The sequence below is a fragment of the Plectropomus leopardus genome, chromosome 5 (genome assembly GCF_026936395.1).
Source record: "Plectropomus leopardus strain MGB_pleo_1.0 chromosome 5, ASM2693639v1, whole genome shotgun sequence".
In the NCBI taxonomy this organism is placed as follows: Eukaryota; Metazoa; Chordata; class Actinopteri; order Perciformes; family Serranidae; genus Plectropomus; species Plectropomus leopardus.
In genome coordinates, this window is record NC_142180.1 from 15084768 (window position 1) to 15099432 (window position 14665).

General features: G+C 38.7%; 1 protein-coding gene across 2 annotated transcripts; it reads left to right on the top strand.

The window, feature by feature from the left end:
- Positions 1-1365: 1365 nt before the first annotated feature.
- abhd8b (abhydrolase domain containing 8b) lies at positions 1366-14043 on the top strand. 2 transcript variants are annotated; one of them, XM_088077582.1, is made up of 5 exons: positions 1366-1721; positions 6920-7726; positions 9188-9358; positions 10200-10416; positions 11595-14043. In XM_088077582.1, the coding sequence occupies exons 2-5, from the start codon at positions 6930-6932 to the stop codon at positions 11862-11864; spliced, it is 1455 nt and encodes a 484-aa protein (XP_087933708.1). In that variant the 5' UTR covers positions 1366-1721; positions 6920-6929; the 3' UTR covers positions 11865-14043. The 2 variants fall into 2 exon arrangements, with proteins under 2 accessions (XP_087933708.1, XP_087933709.1); XM_088077583.1 differs by lacking the exon at positions 1366-1721 and adding an exon at positions 4320-4936.
- The last annotated feature ends 622 nt before the right edge of the window (positions 14044-14665 follow it).

The following is a 14665-nucleotide window of genomic DNA, read 5'->3' on the forward strand; positions in this document are numbered from 1 at the left end:
AGTGATTGGAACCCTCCATTTACCATAAATAACAATATTTCACATTTTCCAGCCATGATAAATGCTGTGATCTTGCAGGTTTTGAGGTTATGGGGGTATTTAGAATAAATACAACCATATAAAGTTGAATTTCCCTCCCCTAAGACAAATTTTTAAAAAAAGTTCCTCCACAGTGCTTAAAATTTTATTTTATGTTTTTTTTCATCACCCCTCCACTCTCACAAACAGTGTTGAAAAGGTTACTCGGAAATGTAATAGGTTACAGATAGTTACCCTGTTAAAATGTAATATGTTTTGTAACTTTTTAAATTACTCTATCAAGATAATGCAACTTATTAAAATCACTTTTTGATTACTTTTCTAACAAATGTATTAAACACGGCAATACAGCTAAAAAGACATAAGTGCATAAATGCTGCACTCAAATTTGTCTCAACGGCTATGCTGCCTGGCATTGTCCAAAAATATGCCAAAAGCGGGCATGGCAAAAAGATGCAAAACAACAGAATGAATGTTAGTTAACATTTAAACTTTTTACTGAAAATATATATATTTTTAAACAGGCTATGTAGCCTAACCCCTTTGTAATCACCAAAATTTTGATTAGTAACTATAATTGAATTACATATATTATCTCAGTAACTGTAACTGATCACAATTATATTTATTTTGTAATTTAAATACTGTAACTAGTTACAAGTAACTTTCTCAACACAACACTGCTCACAAGCAGGGGTGGACTGGGACAGGGCCGGATGCAGGGTTTTAGAAATACGGAGGTCCAAAAAAAAAAACTGATCTTCCTGGGGGAGGGGGGGGGGGGGTGTAAACAACCATCTGAAAGTGGATAACAATAGCTTTAAAACCATGTTAGAAGATAGTAGCACAAATGATCTGTTTATGTATGTGTAATATTGACTAGTGGTGTTAAGTAATAATACTTTGTCACACCACTTAAGTATTTTGTGTGAGTTTCTTTCACTTTTCCTCCACTACATTTCCTAAATAAAATGTTTACTTTTACTCTATTGCATTTCCCCTAAGCATCTTAGTTGCAAAGTAAAATCAGAGGAAATTTATAATGCATATTTAAATATTTATATTTATATATACCTTAAAATAACGAATAGTCCTTCGGTCTATTGGTATTAGTGAACATAGAGAAAGATTATTTTGGATAAGGCAAAAGTTGCTTTCAATAAAAAATGAAATAAAATGAATAAATTAGACAACTGTTAAACCATAAAAGTTAGATTTACATTTTTATACTGTGATTTTTGTTGTTTTTATTCAGGAATGTATCCGCTGGTTGTCTCACGTCACGCGGCAGGGGGCAGCTCCTCACATCCACAAAGTGAAGCAGAAGGTTTCAGTGGTTCAGTCGCACTGACAGTTGATGGATTAAAAACAGTCGGCTATCCTGCCGCGCAGCTCCGGCGCGCCTCCAAAGCGCCGTCACCAATATTTCACCATGGAAATGTTAGTGGAGTGCTGGAAGACGCACATGTATTGGATTTACCTGTGAGCAATACGGAGAAATATGCTGTCAGTAGGCTAATACTGTCCGCCATGTGGAGGCTACCTACAGGACAACACAATCCAAATAAATTAGATTATTGGATTGACTGCAACAGATTACAGCTCTCCTACTTCTTCGATGCTTCAAAAGAAAACCACATTAATCTGATCATATTTCACGCGGAGTTTTTGGGAAAATAAAGGTAAGCATTTGTTTTTTCATATCACCCACTTCTCTTTTTACTTGGTCTGTATTTTGTTATATTAGCTCATACTTTATATAAATCCATCACACCAGAGAGAGGGCGCTGCATTTCAAGTGGCGTTGCAGTTAACCGAGAAAAACGGCTAAATTAGTGTCATAAAATTCTTCTAATACATTTTATTTATCGATAGAGTTGGCTAAAAGGGGAAAAAACGCTCTAACACACGCCTTATTTGCTGCATATTTGGCCTACTCAAAACGCTCTGTTTTTATTAGTGAATAGATGGGAACCATTAGCTTCACTAAACACCCTGTAAACATTTTTATTACACTAACACCCGCAAAAGCTATGCAATGACGCCTTCATGGTATCTATTGTGTGACCAGTTATTTTTCTTGTTGCTCAAACTGGTGTAAAATCATGACCCGCTCAATCAATATGAGAAAGAGATGTTCTTGCTCTAAGGGCAATAGTGTTTTAACTGTCCGACTTGGAAAAGGGAAAACATACACAAATGACTCAAACTATGTTTATTTTTTAATTTATTCTAATTTTCTGAACATTATTACTGAGTTTCTCTTTAGTTTTACTTTGATCATTTGTCTTGCAGACATAAATTACATAAGTACATAAGAAAGATATATACTAAAGATAAAAAAAAATAATCACTATTTATTGATGAAATTGTGGCCCATGATGGAAAGCTTTAAGGATCAGAATTCATGGGGTGAACCTACTGTAGTTGTTTTTAATCCCTATGACAGTCTCTGCTGTTTTCTTGGCACCAGTCCCCACTGTGTGTGTCTGACCTGCGTAAATCGTTATATAACACCCTCCTGCAGTCAACAGAGGCCACCTACAGTAGTGACCACAAGAGGAACACACTGCAGTGCTTCATCATGCAATATGTCCAAATGGATCAAGCACAAGAAATCATGCACAAACACTAATAAGACACAACACTGGGACATACTGTAATAAAGTGCTTTCCCCACCATAATATAACAGTCTGTTCCATCCATTAGGGAACACTATTGTGACTGTGAGGTGGTCAGCTTGATAAACTGGACGCAGGTAAAATAGTGGCTCTTGAATTTCACTCCTTACTGTCATGAGTTGCCGTTTTATAAAGCGGATAACATCTGACTGCTCTGGTGACCAACAGTAGAAAGAGGTATGACTGGGCAGGCACGCTCAGGTGTGATTGTAACTTTGCTTATAAAGAGCAAAGTGACAGTGCCCTTCTTTCGAGGGAGTCCCTAATGCTGTACCAGATATAATGTGCTTTGTGATCACTACTATCACAGATATGTTTAAAGTATGTGAATTCCACCAAACTAAACAAATTATGATATGCACTACACATGAGAAGTGAATCATACATGTTTACCATGCTCTTTTCTCATAGCATCAATTTACCTTTCAAAACCTGGGCAAATTGGCTTAATTTATTTCAAAAAATGAGCAACTTTAGAGGTAATTACTCAGAAATTAGCAAGAAATTAGATAAAAGTACTAGAAAATTTCCTGGTAATTAGTTTAAAATCAAAGACAAAAACAAGAAATGTGAAAGTAAAAAACAAAGAAGAGAATAAATAAAACTTTGTAAAATCATAATAATTCTGTAAAATAATTTAAAATATCTAGTTATTATTTGTATAAAAGTTGTTCTCTGGAAATTTTCCTCTTACTTTTTAAAAATAAATTTCTAAATCCTCTTATTTCTCACTAATTTCTTGCCAAGTTGCTGGTTGCCTTTTCCTCCCATGTTTTTGAAAGAATTCAAGGTAACGCCTGCACACTTACTCCATACCACACAAGTTTGTTGAAGACAATGTTTGAACAACTTTTCAAACATCTTTTCAAACATTTGACCTGACGAAGATCCAGGCAGGATCAAAACGTTGTCTTCAACAGACTTGTGTGGCATGGAGTAAGTGTGCAGGCGTACCCTTTTTGCCCTCATGAAAGTTGTTTTTTATAGCCTTGCACCTATGCGATGTGTGTATAACTATCCTTTTTCAACTTTTGAACCAACCAATCTGCTCAGGCCTAAAAGGTTTAAATACTTGTGAAAGGTGTCTAAATGCAGCTCAAGAAAAGGGATGTCAATCCAGGTTTCAAAGGGTTAATGGACAAATCGGACAGATTTTGCTGCTATATTGAAGAGTCTTTTGCTCAGTTATTTTTCAGTCACTGATGTTTTCTCACAGGTGCTTGTGCTAGTTTTTCCTTATGAAAACCAGTACCATCTATGCTCTGCCCATCAAATAATGTACATCACATAGGCTAGATAACAATGAGAAGGGGAGACTGTGATGAAAAAAAAATGCTCTTAAAGTTGAGGTCCAATATCTAATGTAGATGAGGGGAATCTGCAACTTTCAAAAGGGGGCTTGGTGAATGAATGGGAGTTTTTATGTTTTAATGGTGGGAAAGGTTTTTGGATTTGTTTAGTCCATAACAGTAAAAGATAGCCTATGTCTATTCTAGTATAAATGTTTTATTTAAATAGACACTAAGTCAAAAGCTGTCAGTAAAAGAGCAGCATTAAAAAAAACAAAAATCCATTATCCAGGACACATATTGTGCCTGGATAATGGATGCTCTTTGATGTGAAAAAAAAATATTAGAGACAAATGTGTCCCTCTAATAACGGCCTGCTCAGTCTCCTCCACTCAGTCTGCTCACAGCACTGTACAGAACTGCAGTTGGGATAAAGGATGTGCAAGTATAAGCAGAAAGGGCACGGGAATAGCCAGCGAAGCAGGAATGCTGTATTGCATTGTGTCCATAATCCCCAGATGAAAGCGGTCACTGATGAGTTGCAAGAGCAGAAAAAGATGCAACAAATCACACAGAAGGTAATAGTGTTGCCACACAGTGTCACTGTTTTCACCAAGAGAGGAGATAAACAGATTGTGTTGTTTGGACTTAGACAGACAGAGAGTATAATCCTCTCTAGCAGGGAGGGGAGCAACAGGGCGATAGGATAATGCCACCAGAGGAGAGACTTGCAGACCCTGCTCGGCTGCTGTGCTGTTGCAATGGTTGATAAAACTAACATGCACTGTATACTGTATCTGTAGTGTGTATGGGGCATGCATTATACAGAGTCTCATCTATTTTTTTGAATATTTATTGCTGATAGTAAATTGTTCAAGCTTCGTTGAAACGTTTGGAGCTCATCATGAAGAAGCCAATTTGTTATTGTAAGTTGTTGCAATATGGAGTACTTATTAAATACTTAACTTTTAATGTGCATATTTACTATTTCTCTGCATTATCATAACATGTGAAGACTGCAGTGACTTTGATCATTTGAATGTGTGTGTACATGCGTTTAAATGTTTCTACACCAAAGAAATCTAACCCTTCTCTCCTTGAAACACTTAATAAAAAAGTGCCACTGTTGGTGTTTTTGTGGTTTTGACAGGCAGTATGGCAGTATACATCGGTGCAGAGTGATCACATGGTGGACAGCTTTAACTCAGGGAGCTATAACTGGTCCCGGCTATTAATACCCTGAAAGTCTGCACTGAGGGAGGATGCTGTTCAGTTACGTCTGACAGAAAGTCTCAAGGGTTTCAGTGGTAATTAGACGACAGATTGTAAAGGCAGAGGAGCTTGTTTACCTCTTTGAATGGTGCATTTAAGGTTTCCAGGTGCTCCGTTGGGGTAGAGATGTAAAGATTTCTGAAGATAAATAAGAAAACATGTTAAAAATGGCACATGACAATAGAGTGAAAATTATGGAGCAGATGCTTACACTGATATTTGGGAGTGAGAACATTGTGGCAACAATGTATTTTGTGGTCTTCTTATTAAAATAAGTGTAAATACTGTAGTATAATGTAAAACTTGTCCCAACTTGACCCAATTTAAAAATCTCACTGGTTGTGTTATCAAGGAATTACAACAAAGGTAAGTACAATATCAACTTCTCTTCCTCTGGAAAGATTCCATCATCGGCTAAGCTGCATATTGATTAACACGAGTTCTGATACATATTGCCGATATTTTAAAATTTCACGTATCACTAATTTTTATGCTTCAGCTGGGTTCTCTGTCTCATTCTTGTGAGCACCTTATCTCAAGAGTGCCTTGAGGTAATAGCTTCAAATTTGGCACAAATGTCCAATTGAACTCAGGGATGAACTGATTAGATTTTGGTCATCAAAGGTCACAGTCACTGTGACCTTGTATCTGTCTCATTATCGTGAATGTGATAGCTCAAGAACACCTTGAGAGAATTTCTTCAAATTTGGTACAAATGTCCTCTAGGACTCTAGGATGAACTGTGTAGATTTTGGTGAAGGTCACTGTGACCTCAAAAAACGGTTTTGGCCACAACTCAAGGATACATATGGTAATTATGTCACAAATTCACAAAAAAATATTGAGTAGGTTGAAATGATGACATTTTATATCCAAAGGGTCAAAGGTTAACTTCACTGTGACATCAAAATGTTCTGCAAAAACACTTTTCATGTCATACCTCAGGAAAAGAAGGGGAGACATTTGGTCAGATACTGAATTGATGCCCCTTATCTTTGTTGTCCAACTTGAAACTGTGCTGATTGTATAGATCTTCTTTGCTGCCGGGTTGAAGATGTTTGTGAAGCATCCATGTTAAAGTATTTGTAGCTTCTTGCAACAACATACATACTTGAAGTACTGTCATCTGTTATGGCTATATATGAGTCAGACATATATGTAAACAGTCACTGCAACTTGATTGTTCTCTGTATTGTCTTTAGTCGTCTTTAGTCTAAATGTGCTTCAACTTCAATTCGTTTTGATATAATGCATGCAAAGATCACAAGGGTAGCCGCAATACATTTTGATATTTTTGTGATATGCCAATACTGGTCATTGATAAGAGATCTTAGATACAGTATATCTGTTAGTGGGTCTCCAAGATACAAAAATTCACTTTACCAGTGAATGAGGGTGTTGATGTATTTAGATCTGATTTAGGCTTAATAATTAATAGAAATACAGTTGATTTATATAGCTCATCTAGATTGTTTTACTTCACTTAAAGATATTTTTTAGTGGTTTTTACTGACCTTATAGTCTATATAAGTGAAGTACTTGCTTGTGGTTCCTTTTAGAATTTATGTGCCTGTGACCTTACTTATTCATGTTTGCATGTGTGCTGATTTACATGTGTATGAACGTATTCCCTACAGACTGGCAGCCATGCTGACCAGCTTTATGGAGGGTCTTCTCTGCTGCCTGACCTCAAAGTCGGCAAACATCGTGGTTCCTGTAGAAACCTCAGAACCAGCTGACGGCTACGAGTTTGTGGAGGTAAAACCAGGCCGAGTTCTGCGGGTTCGACATATTATCCCTGACCGGCCGGTGGTGGAGGAACCCACTGGACCAGGTGGGAGCGTCAGCTGCAAGCGAAAGATCACAGTATACCGTAATGGACAGCTATTCATTGAGAACTTGGGTGACAGGGCGAGCGCAGAGCTGAAAAACTGCCAGAATGGGGAGACAGAGCCAAACATCAGTGTAGAGGTTGAACTGACAGACTGTGGTAACTCCTCACCGCCCGTCAGCATCCCTGAGCCCAGGTCTGACTCTGTCACCGCTGTAAAAGATGGGACAGCTGAGACAGGAGCAGGAGGAGAGGCACCTGCTCCTGGACAGACTGACCAGTCGCAGCAACCAAGAAAGCGCAGGCGGAGGCCCAAGCGCACAGTGGTGATCGACTGTGAGAGGAAGATAACAGCCTGCAAAGGGACACATGCAGATGTGGCTCTGTTCTTCATCCATGGAGTGGGAGGCTCACTGGACATATGGGGAAGTCAGTTGGATTTCTTTTCCAGGCTGGGCTATGAGGTGATCGCTCCGGACCTGGCAGGTCACGGAGCCAGCTCAGCACCACAGATAGCTGCTGCGTACACTTTCTACGCCCTGGCAGAGGACATGAGACTTATCTTCAAGAGATATGCACGCAAGAGGAATATTCTCATAGGACATTCTTATGGGTAAATATAAGATCTCAGCTTTCATGTAACACACAGCTATATTGAAAGAGAGGAGGATTATAAGTGGAAAAAAGTGTGAAAGCAAAAGCCACCTAACTACATATGTATCTATGCAGTGCCGGATCTAGCACATGCAGCACCCTATAGGCAAGCTTAATCAACCCCCCACCCTCATAACTAACAAGAACAAGAGGGAGGCCCAGACAAGCAGTGTGAGCATGTCAGCGTTTGTCAGTTACATATCATGTGATTACATCACGTACAGTATCAGTGAACTTAAGATTGACATAGTTTATTGCAGTTTTCAGTTTGATTATTGATTAAATCAATTAATCATTTGGGTAATTTAATTATCAAAGTGTCAAAAACTTCTCAAGGTCATTTGCTGCCTTTTCAGTTGCTTATGATTGTTTAAATATATATTGACATAAAGGGAGACTATTTAAGATTTAAAAGAAGAAATAACACAATCTCCCTCTTTTCCAAATGAAAATTTGGACTGATACACAATGAGATGCAACATTGCTCATTTTAACTCATTTAGAAGTTTTGCCTTTATAGCTGCACTTGGTGTGATATGTACAATATCTTATGGTGGCTAATGTTTAGACAGATGGTGATATGTAACAAATTTCTTTCGTTTTAGAATTGACCATCGTCTCATAGGTGCAACTAGTAGCCACAGTGATCAGTTTTCCAAAAGCTACAGTTGCTTGAGGTTTTCTGTTGGTCACATAAATCAAGGAATTTTGAGAAGTTACTTCTTTGTTGATGTGTATTTGTACTATGTCTGACATCATATAGACTGAAAAAAATTTGATTAATGTGATCAACTTAATTGACAGATGTGTTACTTACCTGAACTAGTCGACTTTACATCTATTAAACATAGTGTTACAGTGCTTTTATTTTATATTCTCCAAAAACCTGCATGCTGAAATACCAGAATTGTCAGTCCCCAAACACTTTTCATGATGTGAACATTGTAACTAAAGTCAACAACCACAAAACAAACAGCATGGTTACACAGATTCCTCAAGCCTGTCCTGTGATCATTGATGAAGGTAACTTTTGAAATGCAAGAGGTCACAGATTACTAGTTACCCTGTTAAAAACTTAACAGGTAACGTAACTATTTTAATTACCTCATTAAACTAATGTAACTTGTTACTTTTCTAGTAACTTTCTAACAAATGTTTCAAACTGGACAATAAAGCAGGATAATATCTGAACATAGGCTCTGCCAAAAGAATGCATTCTTACATGCCAAAAAGATGCAAAGCAACAGAGTGAAAGTTCTAGTGTGTAACCCCTTTGTAGTAACATTTCTGATTAGTAACTGCCATTTAATTACATTTTTTTTCCGTAACTGATTACATTTACATTTTATTGTAATTTCCTTCATGTAACTTGTTACTTCCCAACACTGCCTGTAATTAGCTGTCTTTTCTGTTCTCCTAGTGTGTCGTTCTGTACCTTCTTGGCCCATGAGTATCCGGATCAGATCCACAAGATGGTGATGATCAATGGAGGAGGTCCCACAGCTCTGGAGCCCAGCCTCTGCTCCATCTTCAATCTGCCCACCTGTGTGCTCCACTGCCTCTCCCCACTGCTCGCCTGGAGCTTTCTCAAGTAAGACAGACAACATTACAACAGCGACATTAACAATTTTACCATTGATTTCCCTAAAATCATATAATCGCCCTCCTTTGCAATTTTTTGTGCAGAGTCTTATCAGAATATTGCATAATAGGTTGTTCTAGGGTGTTATGAAATATAGTTTAATGTAACTTAAAGCTGCAGCAGGTAGCTCTCATGGATTAACATTTATTTACAGGTAATGGAGATAAATCATTTTATTTGGAGTACAAAAATGAACAGTGAGCATCATAAACATGCTGTAGTATAGCGAACCACATTAATGAGTTCTAACACCCAGAATTTAATTAGCATTTCAGCACCTCTGGTTCCCTCATCTCAGTCATTAGGTTTTTTGAATGGGCTTTTGTTTAGAACCCTGAAATAAGGTCTGTGGCATAAAATGAACACCCCACTAGCAAACTTTGAAGCGTTTATGTGTCTTAAAAAGGTGGTTGCTAATAAGTGGCTTAATGAGACGTTTGTTTACCACAGAGCTTATTTTCTGCAGTGATCCAGAATCCAATGGAAAAAGTCCCATAGGCTTTTTTGATGAGAGAACCAGGGTAACATTAGCTTCTGGTTTGGCCAACAGAAAAACGTTATCCCTAGATCACTCTGTTCTCTATGTCAAAGTGAAATATGTGAAGGAGATCTTTAACCTGCTAAACAAACCTCACAGCGGTAATCAAACAAATAAGAACTGGTCCAACTGAGATAACCAAACGTTTATGTTGCTGGCTACGGTTGAGTGTGATTTGTCTTCACAATCCCGGTTTTGAGTTTTTAAGCCATTTGTAATTCAGGTAAATCTCTTCTGCTCTGCCCCCTTCAGGGCTGGCTTTGCTCGACAGGGCGCCAAGGAGAAGCAGCTGCTGAAAGACAACAATGCCTTCAACGTGTCATCCTTTGTGCTGCGAGCCATGATGAGTGGACAGTACTGGCCTGAGGGAGACGAGGTCTACCATGCTGAACTCACAGTGCCCATCCTGCTAGTTCACGGCATGCACGACAAGTTCGTCCCTGTCGAAGAAGACCAGCGCATGGCCGAGGTGAGTGGGCCTCTTTGACCTCCAAACTCCAGGATTCAAACTGGGAAACTGACCCTACTAAATACACTGCTGTCATACTGTGAGCCAAAAGTTTAGCTAGAGTGAACTGAGAGAACCAGACGTTCAAAATGAGTCATTTTGTCCGCATCATGAGAATTAATTATTAAATGGAACAAAGACATTTACATTTTTGGATAGTTAAATTAATTTGATCTTTTCACAAACTTTGGAATACCTCCCAGAATATATATGTTCTTTTTCAATTAAGAAAATGCATTAAAAAATTATTAACAATTAATAATGGATCATAATGAGAACTATGTGTAAATTTAAACAGTGAAATGGTTCTATGGCCTGTTGTGGATCACTGTCTCTGCTCTCTTCCATGTTGGATTCAGATGAAGAGGGCAGCTGTTTTCAGCTGTGATCCATTGCACGCTCCCTGCAAGGCGCCAAGCAGCACACAGACAAAATAAGCTACTAGCTTGTGAACATTGTGGAGCATGTAGTGCTGAAAAGCCATATATTTCCTGCAGCAGTTTGTGGAGACCAAAACTGAGCTAAAAGGAGAACAATGAAACACATCTGTGTGTTGTGTGTGTGGAAAAAAGCAAACGTGTGCTGAGAAGGTTGTCACATAAACTGTATATGGTGATACTGTAGGTCAGTGTTGTTTTTGCAGCTTGTTTCTGCAGCCACCCATTGATCAAAATGTTATGTAGGTTTAAGGTGAGCTTAGGATATCAATGGTCAACAGTTGTGTTAAGTATGGCAAAGTTGTAGTTAATGGATTAAACATTGCAACAACCTACAACTACCTGAGCTCTAGGGACTGTGGTGAAGGCTTTTTCTCAACTGGGGTCCGAGGACCCCTAGTGGTCTGTTGTGTGATTGTAATGGGTCTATAAAATAATAAAATACATATATTTTTAAAGGTCCTATTTTATGAGAAGAGGGGATCCACTGTTTCTTAAAAAGTTTGAAATTCAGTAATCGGCACTTTAGGTTTTAAAATGTCTGCAATACGATTTTATATTTATATTTTTAATCACTGAAAAAGTTGTGGATGTGGGCCATGATTCAGAGGTCTGGGAGCAGGACAGTTCCTTGTCACAAAACAAAGTGTCAGTGATTTGTTCGAAATTGTATCTAACTTTTTGCTCTTAACTCTCTGTCAGATCCTACTAATGGCCTTTCTGAAGGTCCTGGAGGACGGCAGTCACATGATCATGATGGAGTGTCCCGACGCTGTCAACACACTCCTGCACGAGTTCATCCTCTGGGAGCCGGCCGCCCCTCCACCGCCAAAGAAAGACTCCAAAGCACGTCCAGAAACTGCCAAAGCCCAATGTGACAACACCAAGGCTACATCTGACCCCACCAAGGTCCGACCTGCAACGGCGAGGCAGACCTCAGTCGAGAGGCCAGACAGCAAGGCCAAGAAATGACTTAACATTTAAGCTTCCAGGGGATAACGCACGATATCACGTCTGGCCGTGCACTGGGGTCCTTATCATCTGAGCCAGTCGTACATGCTGAACCTGATGCTGAGCCAAATAGAGCCAGTTTATCTGAAATGATCCAGCTGAATGCTGGAGAGGTGATGATGTGACACAATGCAGAAAACTCAAGTCTGAGTGCGGTTATATCAGCTGTCGAGCTGAAGGGCAGAGGAAAAAGGAGCTCCACTAAAGGATCCTGAAGGTCTATTCTTCAGATGACAGCTCCTTAACACACAGCGGAGCAGATGTAGCTGTGCCTTTAAGTTAAGGGTGGTGATGATGGGATAGGCGGGGCAAAAGGCTTAAATGGTACCATATAGCCATGAGGTTGAGGGGGGAAATAGTCAAGTTCTCAAGCTGCAAAAGTACTACAATTGACTTTTGTGGACCAATAAGAAAGTGTAAACTGCCTCACTGACCGTTTCATTGTAGAAAAGATAACACTTGATGGGCTGGTATGAAACATGCTCCAGGATGACTCTGTACTACGCTGCCCTGCACAGCAGCAGAGCCTGAACCTCATGGACACTAACTGGAGGGTAAATTAGCCTAATTTATTCGCCTACTTGAGGTTTAATGTCGAACTGCGACATGCTGCTCAAGCTGCGAAACGTCTGTCTGTGTGTCAGTGGGTGTTTTGTAGCTCGATTTTTCTATTGTACATAACGGTAGATTTCAAACCTCACCCCTTATAGAAGCGAGGTGTTTAAATGAGCACAGTGTTTAATGGTACACACAAAATGGCACTGAAAACAGAGTGATTCTTGATCAAAAATGTACATTCAGTATTTTGGCCATTGATTACGTTCTTCCTCTAAGAGGTGTGCCAGAATATTATTTTTTTGCACAGTGCATTAGAAGAAGCTTGACAGCGCTCGCCCTAGTTATGAAATTGAACTAGCCGCCTCCAGTGTTAAACAGAAAAGGGTGTGTTGTGAGTGACTGAGTTGTGAAGCCTAACAGGAAGAATGTTAAAGACAGAAGTGAAAGTAAATGTGTTGCTTCCCAGAATCCAGGGAAATGTAGCAATAGCTGAAGCTCAGCAATAAATCACAAACTTAGACTTGTATTGAGATGCATCATGGAAATATGTCAACAGAAATTCACCCCATCACACCACAGTGTGTTTAGTACCATTTGAACATTTGAACATTTGAAGATATCCTTTTAACATGTAGCTATGTGCTATACTATAGCACCTGTAATAATTCAAATCCTTATTATGACAATGACTGACTGAAAGTCCCAGACATAATGGATGATTAAATTCCATGTGGTATTTTCTGCACAAATTTCAGGATAGCAGACTGTCTCTGCTAGAAGATTTGAATAGATTTTTTTCATTGTTACAAATAAATGTTGGGCATTTATTTATCACCAAAACTATGCCATTTTCAATGTTTCGTATCCGGACAAGTGAAGCTAAGCTCTAATAAATTAGCATATTCCAAAAAAACAGCATTTTAACATATCTTTCAGTATTGTTGAGTTGATGTATGCACAATGCTTTGACTGCATCATCAGCATCATCATATCAGAACACTGTTTCTGTTTAACGTCAGAGCTGTAACTCTGTAACAGTGCAGACAGCCAGCAGCAGAGGAAGCTATTAAAACCCTTTGTGACTGTTTTTTTGACCACAACAATAATGTGTATATGTTTCAACCTTAGCCAACATGTTGTCTGCGTTGCAATAGATCACAAACCTCTGAGCCCCGAACGCTGAATTAGAAGTTTGATTTGTATAACGGTGTGAATGAAGTACAGATTTGATCTGACTCAGCAGTATCTGATGGTTTTTTTATACATAGATTACTCTTTTTATATGTTGTATTTCTATTTGTGATGAATATTTAGAGATTCAAAAGAAACTGTAGCAGGGAATTCACTGACTCAGCTAAAGATGCAGCTCTGTTCGGAGAAATGTGTCGGATTTGTATTTAGACTTGAGCTCACAAAAGCTCATTTCCATGTGGCGTATATGGAGGATTTGATTATGATTGTCCTGAATTTATGGGAAATGTTGTATCTTGTGTCTTAAATTTTCTAACTGTTTGCCTTTGACAATGATTATATAAACTGCCGATTTAAAAATGTATCAAAGTAAATTATTGAGAGCTTTCAAGTTACGTCTTCTGTCTTTTATATTATTTTTTTGTAATGTTTAAACTTTAATTGGTTAACTTTTCAGTGACATTTTCACACATTTTGTTTCAACTTTGTAGGTGTGAATGGTTGTCTGTCTCTATGTGTCAGCCGTGTGACAGTCTAGCGACCTGTTCAGGGTGTGCCCCGCCTCTCGCCCAGTGTCTGCTGGGAAAGCCTCCAGCACCCCTGTGACCCCTACACGGTTACGGGGGGAAAAAATTAATAAATATTTCAACCTTTATTTGGCTGGAGTGGTTTCCTGAGTTTGACCTTTTTTTTGTCAGAAACAGCTGAACATCTGGTTATCAGGTGAAACACAGTCTGGTAGCAGCTGTGTGTTAACTCCTTTGCTCAAGGGACTTAACACACAACCTTTGACCAGAGGCCCTCCTTTTTAACTTTACTGCACTTTTTTCCTTCCTGTCACATCTTTGATAAACACTGTAGTGTTTGTTGATTTACACAAGAACTTCAAGTACAGTTCTGATGTGCATGTACTACTGAAGTATTTCATCTTATACTAATTCAAACTATTACCTGCTAAATTCTTGAGACAAATATTGTGCTTTTTACTCCATATATTTATTTTAAAGCTTTAT